General features: G+C 49.9%; 2 protein-coding genes across 4 annotated transcripts in view; one reads left to right on the top strand and one right to left on the bottom strand.

Moving 5' to 3' along the window:
* LOC142296606 (intestinal-type alkaline phosphatase-like) overlaps window positions 1-6,686 on the bottom strand; it is a 120,834-nt gene extending 114,148 nt beyond the window's left edge. Inside the window, exon 1 of the mRNA XM_075340411.1 lies at window positions 6,566-6,686. Coding sequence (XP_075196526.1) covers window positions 6,566-6,653 — 88 coding nt within the window. The 5' untranslated portion in view covers window positions 6,654-6,686. The remainder of the gene's footprint in view (window positions 1-6,565) is intronic.
* The window catches only part of LOC142296608 (uncharacterized), a 173,771-nt gene that overhangs the window by 92,993 nt on the left and 59,801 nt on the right, over window positions 1-20,977 (top strand). For all 3 annotated transcript variants that reach the window (XM_075340414.1, XM_075340416.1, XM_075340415.1), the window contains exon 2: window positions 3,074-3,235. In XM_075340414.1, the coding sequence (XP_075196529.1) occupies window positions 3,169-3,235 (67 nt within the window). In that variant the 5' untranslated portion in view covers window positions 3,074-3,168. The remainder of the gene's footprint in view (window positions 1-3,073; window positions 3,236-20,977) is intronic.

The raw sequence follows: 20,977 nt of genomic DNA, 5'->3' as shown, positions 1-20,977 counted from the left end.
GGATAAACAAGTAAATAGCAGCGGGGGGCAAATAGCCAGAGAAAAAAACTCCTAAAACATAACCTTTAATGGGTATACAATAAAAGTGGACTGCCACTATAAAAGAATAAAAAATGTTCCTTTGGGCCATACACAGGATGGCTACAGCCTCAAAATGAACACCAGGCACAAAATGCAGAAAGTATGAAAACAAGTCACACAGAGTACCTGCATTCAGAAAAACATTGCAAAATCTATGGTTGTCACGTCAGACCTGCTGCAACAGTAAATCCCTCAGATCAACTGCAACCATGAATCAGAAAAAGGAAACCAGTCTTACCGTGCTTCCAAGGGCATGTCAAATTGGAAAAAAGTACACACACACAGCTTGGCGTTCATCCATGCTGGACGTATTGGTCCGTCCTTGGGGCAATTTTGTTGTCTGTCAGCCTTGATGTGACTACTGACATGATGTTAAGTACCTTATGAAGACTCCCCTGAAGATTATTGTATGAAACGCGTCGGGAGGTTACATACTACCGCTTTTTCACTTGAGCCAACGAATGGTATGTATGTAGGACCTGTGAAGGGTCACCTATGATTGAGCTCTGTACTTTTTTCCAATTTGACATGCCCTTGGAAGCACGGTAAGACCGTTTTCCTTTTTCTGATTCATAGTTGCAGTTGATCTGAGGGATTTACTGTTGCAGCAGGTCTGACGTGACAACCATAGATTTTGCTGTGTTTCTCTGAATGCAGGTACTCTGTGTGACTTGTTTTCATACTTTCTGCATTTTGTGCCTGGTGTTCATTTTGAGGCTGTAGCCATCCTGTGTATGGCCCAAAGGAACATTTTTTATTCTTTTATAGTGGCAGTCCACTTTTATTGTATACCTATTAAAGGTTATGTTTTAGGAGTTTTTTTCAATGGCTATTTGCCCCCCCCGCTGCTATTTACTGCTCTCCATCTCTAGGGGGAATTTTGAAGGTAATTGCTACATACCTGGATAAACAACCCTTACCGATTTTTGAGTTTGGGACGACCTCTCCATGGTGAACGATTTTCACCATTTTTGAGGTCACTTAAGGTCGCTGGTCAGTGTCACACGCTGCGATATCGTTAATGATGCCGGATGTGCGTCACTAACAACTTGACCCCGACGACCAAACATTAACGATATCGTAGCGTGTAAAGCCCCCTTAAGAACCCAATTCATTAAGACTGGTGTTGTGCAGCCTTCATAAAGACAATTCTGGAGTAAGTTGCACCAAATTCATTAAGAGCTGCACCTCCGTCAAAAATTCAACTCCGTTCTGCGACTCAAGTGGATTTTTGGCATTATTGACGTCACTAAGTGGCATAAGTTTTGATGAACATGCCCCAGTCCACCCAGCTCTGCCATTTTAATTGAGCTGAGTGGGACTGGCATTAAAATGCCAAAAGGTGCAAAGTGTCCGGTGGTTTCTCTTGTTTTATTCCCTCTGCTCTCCTAAGTAATCCACTGTTTCTTTTTTTAAATCCAACATACGGCTCCAGAGATATGGGCCTCTTAATTTAACAATAGTTGTTATGGTCTTTGCCAAAGTGGAGTTGCTCATAGGGAAATTTTGGAAAGACATCTCCACAGAGAATCCTGTGAGTCAACACCCATGGATAAAGACCATGAAAATTGGCACTAGATTAAAAAGACAATATCAAACCGTATGGTGGATTGAAAAAAAAAAATCAATACTTGGGAGTGCGGGATGAGAAAAAAAAAACAAACAGGACACTGTTGACCTGTGACAGATCCTTTTTAAACATATTAGTAGTCACTTCCCTGGCTGCGTTCTCATCTAAGGAGGCATTGAAACACGTAGACACAGCAGGTTTGGGATGCAGTCATGTGGGTAAATCCCATATAGTGAGTTATGGTCATAGCAACTACTTATTCTTTACACAGCACAGAGGCTGAAAACATTAGATAACTTGTGATGCTCGCAGTAGATACAACAGTATCCAATATAGACAATAATCTGTAAGGTAAATAGTTAAGTACATCAACAGTAGCTGTATACACCTCTGCGCTGGTTTAGCATAGTGTTTTATTCTGCAATCCAGGCTGTTCCCATGATCAGCTACGATTGTATCCACTTTTCTGAGAGCATGATTTGCTATTTATAGGTGTCCAGCCTCTGGAAGCACATACTACACCATATACCAGTATTAAGGTGACTTTCCCAGTAAATTGCCCTTGCAGTGTTTTGTACAAAATGTGTCTAAATAATTAAAACACCACTACGGGGTTTACTTTGTTGACCTCCGAGTCAGCACCGGATAGGTATCAGTAATGTACAGTATGTTCCTTCTTACATGACATCTGTTTCTAGTGCCACTCCGGTCCCTCTCCACCGTCTTGTGGTTAGAGAAAAAGTGTTTAACAGTTTACATGTTATTAAAATCCTCTCTAGTCTCGAAAAGAGAGGGATTTTTAATGTTACTGTTCACTGCTCATTGTATAGGTTACCGGCTGCTGCTGCAGTTTAGCAGTGGTGGCCAAAGATGCACAGACCTTACAAGGCCTTACCAATAGAAAGTGCTGCTCTGAAGTTGGCCAGGTCATTGAATACAGACAGTGTTACTGCCACTATGCTCCTCTGAACTAAAAATGTTCTCCAAATTGGCACCCAAATTATAAGAATATAGCATCAATTAAGCATATACTATACATCTGATCAAGATCAGAAAAGATGCAAAACCATACTGTTCGCATAAAAGTTGATTTTATTAAATATAATATTATTTTTATTTTTTTTTTACAATAAAAATCAGTAGGGGTTCCTACAAAGGTTCCACCACTATGTTATCAATAATTACTGGTTCAACACAATGTTAATACTGTGTAAACATTCCCACCGTCAAAGCATATTATCATCATATCATTAAGAATAATAAAGAATCGTTGTAAAATATCAGGATTATAAACATACTGAATGTCCCAATATTAGTATATAACAATATTAAAGTTAATTGTGAGGATAAGTTATCAAATAGGAATATGCAACAGTATTGAAATTTTACTACATGTAAACATTTTTTTGTGTGTTTTTTTAGATGCAAATACATTTGAACACTGCAAAGACAGTTCTGGGGCAAAGAAAGAGCTCTTCAGCCCCCGCCCCGATATTCAGTGGCGTTTTGAAGTCAGCATGCTACTGACATCATCACACTGCTGCCAGGGCCTGGAGGCACAGACACAGGAGATGTCAGACACTGGTAAGCGCTTTATGGAGGAGCCGAAGATGAAATGTCATGTTATTTTAGATGAGGAGCTTGGGGATAGAAGGGTTCTGTTACTAAGATGGCATATAATGTGATAAATTGGGACATTATGAGCAACTTGGGATATTATGGGGAACATTATTTGGCAATTTAGAACATTATGGCCAATTTGGGACATTATGGGGAACATTATGGGGCAATTTGGGACATTATGGGGCAATTAGAAGAGACTGTGAAAGGGGACATAGTATAGCAAGGGACAGTGGGGTAGAGAGACTTGGAAAGAGGCAGATTTAGAAAGATGTTGAAAGATGCAGTATGTGGGAGAACATTATGGAGACGGGTTTTGTGCGTAATATTATGTGAAGGATACATTATATAGATGGGCAGTGGGGGGATATTATACATATAGGTAGAGTTGGGGAATATTTTGGAGAAGGGCAGTGTGAGTGGGGGGGTATTTTATAGAGGACAGTATGATGTAGCATTTATTAACAGTGTTTCTGGCGCTGCATTCAAATACTAGTGGTGGTTATGGTGTTGCATTCATGTACTGACAGTATATATGATCTTCAACACATGTAGCAATCTATAACGTGTTTCAAGGCTATGTTAAAAATTTAGAAATACAAGGTTATGAGGAGCAGGGCCGGCTCCAGGTTTTTGTGGGCCCCGGGCGGAAGAGTCCCAGTGGGCCCCATCCACACACAGACACCGATACGAACATATACATATTTAAAGACAAACTCACAAAAATACATATAAACAGACAAATATATACAGTCATATACACTTACAGACACACACACACACACACAACTCTGCTACATACAGACAAACACATACAACTCTGCTACATACAAACACATACAGCTCTGCTACATACAGACAAACACACACACAAACTCTGCTACATACAGACAAACACATACAACTCTGCTACATTCAGACAAATGCACACAACTCTGCTACATTCAGACAAACACAACTCTGCTACATACAGACAAACACATACAACTCTGCTACATACAGACAAACACAACTCTGCTACATACAGACAAACACATACAACTCTGCTACATACAGACAAACACACAACTCTGCTACATACAGACAAACACACAACTCTGCTACATACAGACAAACACACAACTCTGCTACATACAGACAAACACATACAACTCTGCTACATACAAACACATACAACTCTGCTACATACAAACACATACAACTCTGCTACATACAGACAAACACATACAACTCTGCTACATACAAACACATACAACTCTGCTACATACAGACAAACACATACAACTCTGTTACATACAGACAAACACATACAACTCTGCTACATACAGACAAACACATACAACTCTGCTACATACAGACAAACACATACAACTCTGCTACATACAGACAAACACATACAACTCTGCTACATACAGACAAACACACAACTCTGCTACATACAGACAAACACATACAACTCTGCTACATACAGACAAACACATACAACTCTGCTACATACAAACACATACAACTCTGCTACATTCAGACAAATGCACACAACTCTGCTACATTCAGACAAACACAACTCTGCTACATACAGACAAACACATACAACTCTGCTACATACAGACAAATACACACAACTCTGCTACATACAGACAAACACATACAACTCTGCTACATACAGACAAACACATACAACTCTGCTACATACAGACAAACACACAACTCTGCTACATACAGACAAACACATACAACTCTGCTACATACAAACAAACACATACAACTCTGCTACATACAGACAAACACATACAACTCTGCTACATACAGACAAACACATACAACTCTGCTACATACAAACAAACACATACAACTCTGCTACATTCAGACAAACACATACAACTCTGCTACATTCAGACAAACACATACAACTCTGCTACATTCAGACAAATGCACACAACTCTGCTGCTCTGTGGGGCCCACACCCGCGGCTCGGCGGGTACAGCACCCGCGGCACTGGCAGCACCCGCGGCTCGGCAGGGCCCACACCCGCGGCTCGGCAGGGCCCACACCCGCGGCTCGGCAGGGCCAGCACCCGCGGCTCGGCGGGTACAGCACCCGCGGCTCGGCAGGGCCCACACCCGCGGCTCGGCAGGGCCCACACCCGCGGCTCGGCGGGTACAGCACCCGCGGCTCGGCGGGTACAGCACCCGCGGCTCGGCGGGTACAGCACCCGCGGCTCGGCGGGTACAGCACCCGCGGCTCGGCAGGGCCCACACCCGCGGCTCGGCGGGTACAGCACCCGCGGCACTGGCAGCACCCGCGGCTCGGCGGGGCCCACACCCGCGGAATCGGCGGGTGGGGGCATTGGCAGGGGCCAGGGCATACATCCAGGGGGTAGAAGCAGCTCACCGGGGCCTATAATGGGGAGGCGGGGAGGGCACTTACCCGATTAGGTCACGGTGGAGAGGGGGCCCACACAGCGCCGGACAGAAGCTCGCCTCCTTCATCTGTGGGACTGAGAAGGCGGTAGCTCCGCCCACAGATGAAATTCAAACGAGGATGTCTGCGCGCCTTAAAGTGACGGCGCCGCAGATTGCTGCCGAGGACTGCGGTCCCCGGAACTCGGCTGGGGACCGCAGAACTGTAAAGGCGAGTGGGCCCCGGCCAAGGGACAGGAGAACTGACGAGGCCGAGTGGGCCCCCCCGGCTCTCCAGGGCCCCGGCATTTGCCCGGGTTTGCCGGGTGCTGACGCCGGCCCTGATGAGGAGGATATGGTGAGTTTCTGCTCCAAAAAAACTCATTTTAAGTTAGCGTGTACTTACACTGACTTTTGGGAAGCAGAAACTGAGCAGAAATTCTCCAAATCCTTCTCAAATACTCTAAATTTCGTTCCAGGGATGTATTAATGCATTGATGGTGGTTTTGATGATGTATTCATGTAACTGCCACATTAACAAAAAATTTCAGCCTTTGGGATTGGTTCAGTATGATATTGGGGTCCTTGGACCAAAAAATGTTGGGCATCTCCAGTTTAGCGCATCAGAGAGCACAGAGTTGAGGCCAGTGGCACAATGATGCTGCTTTACAAACTTTCAATCAGGAAGGGGTGCAAGCAGAAGCTGAAAAGCGGGGTAGCAGTGAGCCTCTGCAGAGGTTGAGGAAACCTTTTTAAGTTTAGTAGTTAAAACGCATAGTATTATAAAACTGTATAAAGTAGATACTAAAATATGTCTGTCTTGGGTAAAACCCCTAATACACATGTTCTTAATGATGTGTGGTGGCTATAAAATAGATTACAGTTTTCTTCTTACCTGGAATGGACGCAGAGAATGTAGTGGAAATGATACTGATCAATATTCCCAGCCTCACACTTGTAAGACCCATAGCTTTACTCTTCATGCTTCTTCTTAGCTGCCAAACTTGTTAAAGGAACTGATCCTTCTGTGGAACTGAACTTCTATCCCAGGTCTATCTAGAATGTGATGCCAACTTGAGTCATTTCATTTTTACAACTTGATCTTTACCTGATGTAAGTCAATGTCACTCATTCTGAAATATTTTATTGGAGATATCTAACTCTGTAAATTGTGCCAAATTACTTAATTAAAAGTTTTCATTGTGTGAAAAGCTTTAAAGATAAACTGTCATAGTTTATTCTTCTCTGTGGGTAGCAATAAGAAGTGAAAATCACCCTGATTCCAGCACTTGGCCACTTACTTGTTCTCTTGCAGTAGCTTCAAAAATTACTTTGCAGAGCATAAATCCTCTTGGTCCTCTTCATGCTCTATAGTGTTCTCCATGCTCCCACAGATCTTCCACCCATTTGCTACTGTTTGACGCACAGTATACAGAGTAAGCGGTCACTAAATAGTGGATGCGTATTGAGCACTCCACAGCTAAGCGAATGGGCCTCTTCAATGGTCAGCATTTTAAGTATATTTTTACAGTATGGATACAGTCATTGTAAAAAGTGTGGGCACCCTAGAAATTGTTCCATAAAATGAGGGATTTCTCCTAGAAAATTATTACAATTACACGTTTTGTTATACATGTGTTTATTTCCTTAATGTGTATTTGAACAACACAAAAAAAGGGAAAAAAAGGCAAATTGGACGTAATTTCACACAAAACTCCAAAAATGGGCAAGAAGAAATTGTTGGCACTCAACTTAATATTTTGTTGCACCCCCTTTGGAATAAATAAATGCAATCAATCGCTTCCTATAACCATCAAAAAACGTCATGCACCTCTCAAATGGAATTTTGGACAACTCTTCTTGTGCAAACTGCTCCGGGTCTCTCATGTTTGCAGGGTGCCTTCTTCCAACAACAATTTTAAGATCTCTCCACAGTTGTTCAATGGGATTTAAATCCGGATATATTGCTGCCACTCCAGAACTCTCCAGGGCTTTGTTCCATCCATTTCTGGGCGCTTCTTGATGTATGTTTAGGGTTTTTGTCCTACTGGAAGTCCCATGACCTAGGACGCAAACCCAGCTTCTTGACACTGGACACTACATAGTGATCCAAATCCTTTGATAATCTTCAGATTTCTTGATGCCGTGCACACAGTCAAGGCACCCAGTACCAGAGGCAGCAAAACAACCCCAAAATGTATTTGAATCTCTCATCTCTCCACAAGACGCTTTCCCAGAAGAATTTTGGCTTAATCACAAACATTTTGGCAAACTGCAGTATAATTTTTTTATGGCCCTGGAAATCCTCCTGGTTCTCCTGTCATAGTATTTAATTTCATAAAAATCGACAGATAGTTTGCGCTGACACTGATGCTCCCTGAGCCTGCAGGGCATCTTGATTTTGTTTGTAACTTGATTGGGGCTGCTTATCTACCATCCAGACTATTCTGCATTGCAACTTGTCATCAATTTTTTTTCTGTCATCCAAGTTCAGGGAGATTAGCTACAGTGACATGGGTTGTATGCTTCTTGATTATGTTGCGGACTGTGAACCAAGGAACATTAAGATCTCTGAAGATGGACTTGTAACTTTGAGATTGTTTTTATTTTTCAGCAAATTTGATTCTCAAGTCCTCAGATAGTTCTCCTTTTTCTGTTCTCCATGCTTAGTGTAGCACACACAGACACACAAAGCAAAGATTGAGTCAACTTCTTTCCTTTTTATCTGATCTCAGGTATGACTTTCCTATTGCTCACACCTCTTATTTGTTACAGGTGAGTTTGATGCATCACATGCATGAACAGGGGCGGACTGGCCCACCAGGAGGTCGGGAGAACCCCCGGTGGGCCCCTGCTATTGATGGCCACGCCCCCTAGGCCACGCCCCCTACCCCCCCTGGGCCCCTATGGATATGTGTGAGAGGCCCCCCCCGGCCGGTAATTTCACTAATCATATCGGTACATTGCCGATATGATTAGTGACAATCCCATTCCCTCTGCAGCGGCAAGCAGGGAGAGCGATCTCCAGCTCTGCCTGCTGTCACTGTAAGTGCCGCGTGGCTCTGACTCATCTGCGCAGCGACACTGGAAGGAAGCTTCCTTCCTGTGCAGGTGCTGGCAGCATCGCGCTGCGGAGGACGGCCCGGCGTCGCCCCAGGCCAGGCTGCAGGAGCAGCAGCGTGTGAGTATAGAAGGCGGGGCCCGGGGGTGGTGTGCGGGGGCCCAGGGGGGAAGCAGAGGCCCCGGGGAGGGGGGGTGCAGGGGCGTGTGCGGGGGCCCGGGGGGGTGTGCGGGGGTCCCGGGGAGCGAGCAGGGGCCCCGGGGGTATGTGGGGGGGGCTCTTCTTCTTACCAGCCACCGGCGCGTTCCTCATCAGTGTGTGCATGCCGGGCACACTAGCAGGAGCAGGAGGCAGCGCGCTGCGCTGTGCTGTTTCGGCCCTGCTGTGTGCTGTGTGCCCGACATGCACACAGTGCAGAGGAGCGCGCCGGTGCCGGTGACCGCAGCTTCTTCCTATTCAAATGTATTTGCGTCTTTCAGACGTAAATACATTTGAACAGCGCGCCGGGACTGGGCCCCGCCCCCGACGTGCACCAACGTGATGAGATCAGCACATTGCTGATGTCATCACAGTGCTGCGGGCACCACACTGGATTCATCAGGAAGCCAGCGCTCCATGGAGGAGCCGAAGAGACAGGTGTAATTAATGGAGATGTGTGGGGAGGGGCTGAGGACACAGAACGGGGAACATTTGTGAAGGAGACACAGCTTTGTGACAGGCAGAGGATGAGCACTGTATTCCGAGAGAGGGGGGGAGGCAGGAGTGTGTAGTGATGGGGTAGTGTAATTTGTGTCTGCAGGGGGTGGTGATGTGGGGAGCAATGTATTATGTCTGGGGAGGGGGTAATGGAGGGTGCATTGTATTGTATGTGGCGGAGGGGTAATGGAGGGTGCACTGTATTGTGTGTGTGTAGGGGGTTATGGGGGTGCATTGTGTGTGTGTGTGTAGGGAGTGATGGGGGGTGCATTGTATTGTGTGTGTGTGTGTGTGTGTGTGTTTGGAAAGGGTGATGGGGGTGCATTGTATTGTGTGCGTGGGGAGATGGTAATGGGGGGTGCATGGTATTGTGTGTGTGTGTGTGTGTGTGTAGTGGGTGATGGGGGGATGTATTGTGTGTGTGTGTGTGTGTGTGTGTAGGGGGTGATGCATTGTATTGTGTGTGTGTAGTGGGTGATGGGGGATGTATTGTATTGTGTGTGTGTGTGTGTGTGTGTGTGTGTGTATGTAGGGGGTGATGGAGGGGTGCATTGTGTGTGTAGGGGGTTATGGGGGTGCATTGTGTGTGTGTGTGTTTGTGTGTGTAGGGAGTGATGGGGGTGCATTGTATTGTGTGTGTGTGTGTGTGTTTGGAAAGGGTGATGGGGGTGCATTGTATTGTGTGTGTGTAGTGGGTGATGGGGGATGTATTGTATTGTGTGTGTGTGTGTGTGTAGGGGGCGATGCATTGTATTGTGTGTGAGTAGGGGGTGATGGAGGGGTGCATTGTGTGTGTGTGTGTAGGGGGTGATGCAGGGGTGCATTGTGTGTGTGTGTAGGGGCTGATGGACGGTGCATTGTGTGTGTGTGTGTTTGGAAAGGGTGATGGGGTGCAGTGTATTGTGTGCGTGGGGAGATGGTAATGGGGGGGTGCATGGTATTGTGTGTGTGTGTCTAGTGGGTGATGGGTGGATGTATTGTGTGTGTGTGTGTGTGTGTAGGGGGTGATGCATTGTATTGTGTGTGTGTAGTGGGTGATGGGGGATGTATTGTATTGTGTGTGTGTGTGTAGGGGGCGATGCATTGTATTGTGTGTGTGTGTAGGGGGTGATGGAGGGGTACATTGTGTGTGTAGGGTGTGATGGGGGATGCATTGTATTGTGTGTGTGTGTGTGTAGGGGGTGATGGAGGGGTGCATTGTGTGTGTAGGGGGTGACGCGGGGGTGCATTGTGTGTGTGTAGGGGCTGATGGACGGTGCATTGTGTGTGTGTGTGTGTGTGTGTGTAGGGAGTAATGGGGGTGCATTGTGTGTGTAGGGAGTAGTGGGGGTGCATTGTATTGTGGGTGTGTGTAGGGGGTGATGGGGGTGCATTGTATTTGTGTGTGTAGCGGGTGATGGGGGGGATGTATTGTGTGTGGGGGGGTAATGGAGTGTGTATTGTGTGTGTGTGTGTGTATGGGTAATGGGGGTGCATTGTAGTGTGTTTGTGTGTAGGAGGTGATGGAGGGTGCATTGTATTGTGTGTGTGTGTGTGGGGGGAGTGATGGGGGGTGCATTGTATTGTGTGTGTGTGTGTGTGTGTGTAGGGGGTGATGGCGGTGCATTGTATTGTGTGTGTGTGTACGGGGTGATGGGGGGTGCATTGTATTGTGTGTGTGTGTAGGGGGTGATGGGGGGAGCATTGTATTGTTTGTGTGTGTGTGTCTGTGTGTGTAGGGGGTGATGGGGGGTGCATTGTATTGTGTGTGTGTGTGTGTAGGGGGTGATGGGGGGTGCATTGTATTGTGTGTGTGTGTGTGTGTGTAGGGGGTGATGGGGGTGCATTGTATTGTGTGTGTGTGTAGGGGGTGATGGGGGTGCATTGTATTGTGTGTGTGTGTTTGGAGGGGGTGCATTGTATTGTGTGCGTGGGGAGATGGTAATGGGGGGTGCATGGTATTTTTGTGTGTGTGTATATATTTATATGTAGTGGGTGATGGGGGATGTATTGTGTGTGTGTGTGTGTGTAGGGGGTGATGCATTGTATTGTGTGTGTGTAGGGTGTGATGGGGGGTGCATTGTGTGTGTGTGTGTGTGTGGGGGGGGGTGATGCGGGGTGCATTGTGTGTGTGTAGGGGCTGATGGACGGTGCATTGTGTGTGTGTGTGTTTGTGTAGGGAGTAATGGGGGTGCATTGTGTGTGTGTGTGTGTGTGTGTGTGGGGAGTAGTGGGGGTGCATTGTATTGTGGATGTGTGTGTGTAGGGGGTGATGGGGGGTGCATTGTATTTGTGTGTGTAGTGGGTGATGGGGGGGATGTATTGTGTGTGTGTGTGAGTAATGGGGGTGCATTGTAGTGTGTGTGTGTGTAGGGGTGATGGGGGTGCATTGTGTGTGCGTAGGGGGTGATGGGGGGGTGCATTGTATTGTGTGTGTGTGTCTGTGTGTGTGTAGGGGGTGATGGGGGGTGCATTGTATTGTGTGTGTGTGTGTGTGTGTGTGTGTAGGGGGTGATGGGGGGGTGCATTGTATTGTGTGTGTGTGTGTGTGTGTGTGTGTAGGGGGTGATGGGGGGTGCATTGTATTGCGTGTGTGTTTGGAGGGGGTGATGGGGGGGTGCATTGTATTTTGTGCGTGGGGAGATGGTAATGGGGGGTGCATGGTATTTGTGTGTGTGTGTATGTAGTGGGTGATGGGGGGATGTATTGTAGTGTGTGTGTGTGTGTGTGTGTGTGTGTGTAGGGGGTGATGGGGGGGTGCATTGTATTGTGTGTGTTTGGAGGGGGTGATGGGGGGGTGCCTTGTATTGTGTGCGTGGGGAGATGGTAATGGGGGGTGCATGGTATTTGTGTGTGTTATGTAGTGGGTGATGGGGGGGATGTATTGTATTGTGTGTGTGTGTGTGTGTGTGTGGAGAGGGGCGCGGAGTCATTAATCGAGCTATAGTTACATTTAATTCTCAAAATTTTCGTTTCATTCACCTTTTCCGTTCTAATATTTTACAATGTGAACGACCATGGCTTGCCTCTCCCCCCTAGTTTTGATCCTGGGTACGCCCATGCACAGGCCTGAGTGGGCTCCGGCCCCCAGCCTTTCAACCGTAAACTTCAGTGATCGTACAAGTTCTGTATGATCACTGAAGTTTTTGTAGTTGCAGGACCTTTAGTGACATCACATGTGTCATGTGACTCACCAAAGGTCCTAGCGGTGCACTGTGGGAGTCCCCAGGCCTGCACCGACCGCGCCGGTATTCAGATGTATGCGCGTCTTTCAGGCGCGCAATACATTTGTACAGTGCGGCCGGTGACAGGAGGGAGAGCAGCTCTGCTCAGCCGCGCAACGTACCGTCATCGCCAGGGCTGCAGAGGAGCGCGCCTCAGTCCTGCACCGACATCATCATCACCGGGGCCGCAGCTGCAGGAATGAAGAGGAGGACGCGCAGGCACAGGTAAGCGCTCCAGAGTAGCTGAAGATGTACTTTTATATGAGGGGCTGCGGGTGGGGGAGGAGCAGTGTTATTTTACAAGTGGCATTAAGAAGCGGTGGGGGACTTTATGGAGCATATTATGGGGCAGTGGGGGACATAATAGGGCAGTGGGGGACATAATAGGGCAGTGGGGGACATAATAGGGCAGTGGGGAACATTATAGGGCAGTGGGGGACATAATAGGGCAGTGGGGGACACAATAGGGCAGTGGGGGACACAATAGGGCAGTGGGGGACACAATAGGGCAGTGGGGGACACAATAGGGCAGTGGGGGACACTATAAGGCAGTGGGGGACATTATAAGGCAGTGGGGGACATTATAAGGCAGTGGGGGACATTATAGGGCAGTGGGGGACATTATAGGGCAGTGGGGGGACATAATAGGGCAGTGGGGGACATAATAGGGCAGTGGGGGACATTATAGGGCAGTGGGGGACATTATAGGGCAGTGGAAGGACATTATAGGGTAATGGGGGCCATTATGAAGCAAATTGGGGCATTATAGGTGAGTGGGGGACATTGTGAAAGAAAATTGGAACATTATAGGGCAATGGGGGACATTATGAGGCATCAAAGATTGTGGAAGGCAGCATAGTATAATGAGGAGGGGGGGATTTATACAGGGATGTAGTTGGGGGAGATATTATAGAAAGGACAATTTTTGGGGGGACATTTTGGAAAGGGGCACTTTGTGGGGCTATTTTGGAGAGCAGGATTGTGGGGGGATATTTTGTGCAGGAAGCAATTAACAACCCCTTCTGATTCCACTTGTTTCCCCAGACATTATTAAATAAAAGGGGCCAGGATGAGGGACATAATTACTATATGGGGCCAGAATGAGGGACATACATTATTGGTTTATGGTGGCACGTGGGGCATAATTACTGTAGGGGCAAATTAGGGGGCATTATTACTGATGAAATATAAGTTAATTTTGAGGATACTGTCTCCAATGGGGGAACAAGAGTCTGACGTGGTGTAGAAATTGGGGAAATAGTGAGGAATGTGCTCTGGGAGTGATCGGCTATAGGTGACTGTTATTTTCTGCAGAGTCGCGTCATGGCAGGAAGAAGTGATGACGGTCAGCGCCGGATGAAGAGAAAAAGCGAAGATGAATAAAGTCAGCTAGAGACATCACTGGTAAGTCAGTCACGGTATTTCTCCCTTGTATTTGGTTGTATTCGGTCACTATGTGGTTTGGTCACGGTGTGGTGGTATTTCTACCTTGTATGTGGCTGTATTTGGGCTGTATTTGGTCACTGTTTGGTGGTAATATGTTGTCTGATCACTGTGTGGCGGTATTTATCCCTTGTATGTGGTTGTATTTGGTCACTATGTGGTGGTAATATGTTGTCTGGTCGCGGTGTGGCGGTATTTCCCCCTTGTATATGGTATTATTGATTTTGGTATAGTGGATTGTGTTGTGTATGGAGGTCACTTTTTCTCTCTATAAGGCCCCTTTCACACGTCACTGATTCTGGTACGTTTGTGCTTTTTTTTAAACGTACCAGAATCACTGACATACGCAGACCCATTATAATGAATGGGTCTGCTCACACATCAGTGATTTTTCACTGCACGTGTCTCCGTGCGGCGTACCCGCGTGTGCGTGATTGCCGCACGGAGACATGTCCATTTTTTTCTGGCATCACTGATGTCCCACGGACCACGCAGTGGTGTGGTCCGTGAAACACGTGCCAGAAAAAAACGTGCATTTAAAATAATAAACATTTTAACTCACCCGGCGACCAGCGATGTCCTCTGCAGCCCGTACAGCTTGCTGCTTCTAAGCCAGCTGATTACTGTCCCGCATCTTAATGATGCACGACACAGCCGACCCGGAAGCAGCTGCTGCAGGGGTCACCGCCGGCCGGATGCTGCACCGCGGGAGAATTCAGCACCATGGACAGCGGGAGCGGGCACAGGTGAGTTGATTTCTAAGTGCAATTGTGAAGCCCCTCCAGTGTTGTGTCGGTGCATTACCTTCAGGGACTCCACGTAGCTGGATCTTGTCACAGGTAGGAGATCTTCTTTTAGGATTGTCGTGACGCCACTCTCAGAATTGCGGTCAGTGGGGACCGCCACTGCAGGTTAAGGGATGCCTGGGGCTGATGGTGGGTGCAGCCAGTTGTAATAGCCTCCTGAGAGTGAGGCAAGCCCCAGGGCCCTGTGTAGGTGTGTAGAACCACAAGGCGCAGAATAACTCCACACAAGCAGAATGTCTTTCAGGGGTTTTACTCACTGTTGATGGCAGGGTGAGTAACCCGGGCGTAGCTGGGATGAACCAGGCTGGAACCAGGTGTCCTTCAGGCTGACTGATGAGGGTGGCTACCGACTCGCCTTCCTTAGCCCTTCTGTGGTTTGTGGTGACCCCGACTTTTAGTCCCTATGGGGGTCACCCAGGGAAGTAGCTGCTCCCCTCTTTGTTTGCCGTTTGTTTGTCGCCTGGACCAGATCACTCCAGCTGCTTGCCTCCTGTGAACTATGGGCCCTAACTGTGGCTACGTGGCTGCGGCTTTTGTGGTGTTGTGGCGTGGGCTTTAAGGGCCCCACACCGGCAGGTTTAGCAAGGAAAGGTGGATCTATCCCCGCACCGGGATCTGCCGCCCGTTTGGGCCTGGTACTCCCTGACAGTCTCCTTACTTTCCACTACGCTGCTCTCTCTAGCTGTGTGTGGTGTTCGGGCAGCACTACCAGGTGACCGTTCTCCCCCGTCGGTAGTCACTGCGCGGACGCTGTTAGACTGCAACAGCTCCAGGGTCTGCTTCTGCTCTTCCTGAGCTGCACACTAAACTGGCTCACTCGTGGGACCTGCACTGCTGCTCCTGTCTGAGCTCCACTGCCATGCTCCTCACTCCTCCACACTCTGCTTCAGACTGTTTACTCCTCCTTCTCTTTTCCCTTTGTGCCTGCCTACGCCACCTAGCAACCAGGCTCTCTACCACACCCCTCGAGTGGAGATGGAGGCTTCGCCCCCTCCACTCCTCAAGTGGAGGTGAAGGCTTTGCCCCCTCCTGGGATCCCCAGGGGTCCTCTCAAAGGTACATGTGTGAGACCTGATCACTATGCGCCTGTGTAGTCACACCTCGGTCAGCCTTCTGGATTACCTGTTTGTACTGTCCCCAGCATGGGTGCAGTACTCAGTGGTGCCTGACCAGGTCAGGGGCGCCACATTCCCCCTTAGTTATCACCAGCACGTCCTCGGGCTGCAAGACAACATTTTAAAATGCATAAAACATTAAAACATGGTAAAACTTTTAAAACCACCAGGTACCATACATCACCACCCTCCACCCACAAGTCCGTTAACCCACCCAAAACCCTCTCATGTTGGCCGCGCCTTCAGCCACTTCTGGCAGGATGTAGAGGCGGCTTTCATGGGCTGGTGGTCTTCAGGGTATACCTGGCCTGGTGGAGCCGCGCCTTCAGCCTCTTCTGGCAGGATGTAGAGGCGGCCTCCACAGTTTGTGCTGACCAGGTACCCTCTTTGTGGTGGAGAGCCAGGCCCCATAAACAGGCATGCTCCCTGGTTGCAGGCGAGCCAAGGCCCCATAAACGGACGTGCTCCCTGGTTGCAGGTGAGCCAAGCCCCTAAACAGGCTGGCTCTGGTGGTGGTACCTCTGGGGTAACTATTTACACTGCGAGAGTTTGTGGCTATAGCCAGTTCATAGCCTTAAGGTTCATGGGTTTCTCACATTAGTTCATGTGGGCACATTTCTTGAACATTAACGTTGCAAACTGGTCAAAACTATAACTTGCTGTACTTCTTTCTTTACTTTATGCAGATTCCTCCTTACCAGGGCTTGGGCCTGTAGGGCTGCGGCACCTGTTGTTTTCTTCATTTCTCTCATCATCGGAGGTAGTCTCATCAGTGGGTCCTTTATCTTTCCTTTCTTCTTCTGTATCTGTTTCTTTTTCTTGTGGTATGGAGACAACTGGGTTGCTATAGGAATCTCTGGTACATGGCGTAACGTCAAGTGCATACCATCCTCTTTCTCCCTGATGCATTGTGAATTCCACTGTATCTCCCATCTGTAAGTTCCTTCCCGGATGTCCTCTGGGCAAATGGGCTCTAACGTCTCTTCTGTTAACAAAGATGCCTTCCTTCATGCCAGGTGCTACTATGAAACCATATCCACTCTTCAAGCTGAAATCTTCCACAACACCACGACAGAGTGGGCCTCTAACCTGGGATCTGGCCCTTCTCAGGAACCGTTTCTCTTCCAAGTCTCTGGCCATGACTTCGTCTTTCTGCTCTGGAGACTGCGGTGCAGGGGAAAGCTTGGTTCTGCTACGGCGCCGTGTCCTACGGGCTGGATTCTGCTGGGTTGCGGCTTCACTGTTTGCAGGCTCCCAGGTGAGGTTTCTGGACAAATCTTCCTCTTCATCCCAGCGGGAGTATGGCAACATCTCTGGCTCTGGACATGGATCCACTGCTGATGGCTCTGGGCATGGATCCCCTGCTGATGGCTCCGGGGTCAGCTTCTCAGCTTCCTGGCCTCCTCTCCCCCTTAGTTCTTCTAAGCACTCCTGTTGTGGCAGCGCCGGGGATGGGTGGTCATCAGCAGGCCCTGGCGGGGGACTCTTTGGCGTGGATATTGCCGGAATCCTCCTGGGGGTGTGCGGAGGGAGCAGATACCGGTCCACCATCTCCTGTGGGAACTGGGCCTCTAGGTCAGCCTTCAGCTTCCAGTATTCGGGGTCCTCTCCTATCAGGGACTTCCTAGTAGGGACTTCCTTAGACTGGGGAGCGGTGTCTGCTCTGGCCTTGCAGGCTGGGGTAAACAGAGGTACATTCTTGTCTTGGCGGGCCGCGCCTGACATGGCGGCGGCCTGGTCTTGGCGGGCCGCGCCTGACATGGCGGCGGCCTGGTCTTGGCGGGCCGCGCCTGACATGGCGGCGGCCTGGATCAGCGTCGCTGTTGCAGTCTCACTCAGGGTCGCAGCTGGAGTCTTAGCGGGCGTCGCTACTGTGGCCGGTTCTTGGCGGGCCGGGCAGGGCATCGCTGCGGCGGCCTGGATTGGCGTCGCAGCTACGATGGGATCTGTGCAGGCTGGGCTGGGCGTCGCTGCAGCGATCGGAGCTTGGCGGGCCGCACCTGGCGTGGCTGCGGCCTGGTTCAGCACCTCGCCTGCGGCGTGGATGAGCGTCGCTGCTGCGGTGGGGTCTTGGCGGGCCGGGCCTAGCAAGGCGGCGGCCTGGGTCAGCGTCACACCCGCGGCATGGATGAGGGTCGCGGTGGCAGCCGGATCTTTGCGGGCCGGGCAAGGCATCGCTGCGGCGGCCTGGGCTTGGCGGGCCGGGCAGGGCATCGCTGCTGCGGCCTGGTCTTGGCGGGCCGCGCCGGGCGCCTCTTCAGGGACCGCGGGCGTGGCAGCAGGGGTCGGGGCACTCGCGCTGGCAGGGGCAACACTGGACTCACCCATCGGTGGCACCATCGGGGTCTGAGTCGTCGCCGTCCGGTCTGGCACTCGTCGTGCGGTTCCCCTCTCATAGGCCTGAACCGCTGCGGCCATCTCCAGAAGCTCCGTGCGTTCCTCTCTGATCTGCTCTACGACCCGGGTCTCCAGTCGGTCGCAGAACTGGGCAAGCTCCCGATACCACCAGGCAGCGGAGCCTGGTTCTGGGTTTCTGCGTTCAGACGCCATTTCCTCTGCGCCTTCTTCTGCACGATTTCCCAGCAGCGGACTCGTCGCTGCCTCCAGTTGCAGGCTCTTTAATTTCTGCTCTGCCTCTTCCAGCAGCAGGCTTCTGGCTCCCTTTCTGTCCCGACGTCTCTGAACGCCTCCGCTCTCTTCACTTGCGAGGTCAGGACTCTGCAGGGGATCTCTGGGTAGCCACACCTCTTCGTGGGCGGTAACTTCTCCCAGCGCGGGCTGCTGTTGTTTTTCAGCGCGCTTTTCATGGTGGCAATATGGCGGCGCTTCCAATTTTTCAAGCGGACCGCCCAGGCACATGGTCACCTGTCTGAACAGGTCTAGTCCTTATCCTGTTCGTGACGCCAGATGTGAAGCCCCGCAAGTATTGTGTCGGTGCATTACCTTCAGGGACTCCACGCAGCTGGATCTTGTCACAGGTAGGAGATCTTCTATTTAGGATTGTCGTGACGCCACTCTCAGAATTGCGGTCAGTGGGGACCGCCACTGCAGGTTAAGGGATGCCTGGGGCTGATGGTGGGTGCAGTCGGTTGTAATAGCCTCCTGAGAGTGAGGCAAGCCCCAGGGCCCTGTGTAAGTGTGTAGAACCACAAGGCGCAGAATAACTCCACACAAGCAGAATGTCTTTCAGGGGTTTTACTCACTGTTGATGGCAGGGTGAGTAACCCGGGCGTAGCTGGGATGAACCAGGCTGGAACCAGGTGTCCTTCAGGCTGACTGATGAGGGTGGCTACCGACTCGCCTTCCTTAGCCCTTCTGTGGTTTGTGGTGACCCCGACTTTTAGTCCCTATGGGGGTCACCCAGGGAAGTAGCTGCTCCCCTCTTTGTTTGCCGTTTGCTTGTCGCCTGGACCAGATCACTCCAGCTGCTTGCCTCCTGTGAACTATGGGCCCTAACTGTGGCTACGTGGCTGCGGCTTTTGTGGTGTTGTGGCGTGGGCTTTAAGGGCCCCACACCGGCAGGTTTAGCAAGGAAAGGTGGATCTATCCCCGCACCGGGATCTGCCGCCCGTTTGGGCCTGGTACTCCCTGACAGTCTCCTTACTTTCCACTACGCTGCTCTCTCTAGCTGTGTGTGGTGTTCGGGCAGCACTACCAGGTGACCGTTCTCCCCCGTCGGTAGTCACTGCGCGGACGCTGTTAGACTGCAACAGCTCCAGGGTCTGCTTCTGCTCTTCCTGAGCTGCACACTAAACTGGCTCACTCGTGGGACCTGCACTGCTGCTCCTGTCTGAGCTCCACTGCCATGCTCCTCACTCCTCCACACTCTGCTTCAGACTGTTTACTCCTCCTTCTCTTTTCCCTTTGTGCCTGCCTACGCCACCTAGCAACCAGGCTCTCTACCACACCCCTCGAGTGGAGATGGAGGCTTCGCCCCCTCCATTCCTCAAGTGGAGGTGAAGGCTTTGCCCCCTCCTGGGATCCCCAGGGGTCCTCTCAAAGGTACATGTGTGAGACCTGATCACTATGCGCCTGTGTAGTCACACCTCGGTCAGCCTTCTGGATTACCTGTTTGTACTGTCCCCAGCATGGGTGCAGTACTCAGTGGTGCCTGACCAGGTCAGGGGCGCCACACAATCACGGGCCACGGAGAACGGAGCCCGGATTGCACTTAGACAACCCACGTGTGCCGTGATTCACTGCACACGCAGGGACATGTGCGTGTTTTACACGCCAGTGAAAAACGTCTGTGTTTTTCACTGACGTGTGAAACGGGCCTAAGGGGGAGATTTTTTCCAGTAGAAATTAAATACTTAAACATTTAACCCCTCCCCTCCCTGTCCTGCCCTGTCCTGTGACTATTACACTGCAGTAAATATGCACTTACAGAGATTCTCCAGTGAAAACAAGTAATCACCTTTACTAAGGCCACGTTCACACACTGAGTATTCAGTGAGTTTTTTTACCTCAGTATTTGAAGCCAAAACCAGGAGCAGTAAAATCAGAGAAAAACTGTGTGAACGTGGCCTAAAGATAAGTGATAACTTATTCATCTGTGTGGACCGATTGCTGGGACCTGCACCGATTGTGCAACTTTTATCCCCCATTACACTGGAGCTCGTGTCGACCCCTGATCCATTCATTCCCTCAGTGGCTGCGAGTGCTGTGCTTGTTATTATCTGGCTGCTCCACAGAGGATGAATGGAGCTGCGGTCACACACCCCACCCCACAGAAGATGAATGGAGCTGCTGTCACACACTCCACCCCACAGAGGATGAATGGAACTGCGGTCATACATCCCACCCCACAGAGGATGAATGGAGCTGGGGTCACACACCCCACCCTACAGAGGATGAATGGAGCTGCTGTCACACATCCCACCCCACAGAGGATGAATGGAGCTGGGGTCACACACCCCACCTGCTGCTGCAAAAAGTTCCCCAATCTTCCGATCGGTGCGGTTTCCACTGGTCTGGTTCCAC

The sequence above is a fragment of the Anomaloglossus baeobatrachus genome, chromosome 3 (assembly GCF_048569485.1).
Source record: "Anomaloglossus baeobatrachus isolate aAnoBae1 chromosome 3, aAnoBae1.hap1, whole genome shotgun sequence".
NCBI classification, from domain to species: Eukaryota; Metazoa; Chordata; class Amphibia; order Anura; family Aromobatidae; genus Anomaloglossus; species Anomaloglossus baeobatrachus.
This window is presented reverse-complemented; position numbering and strand designations above follow the sequence as displayed.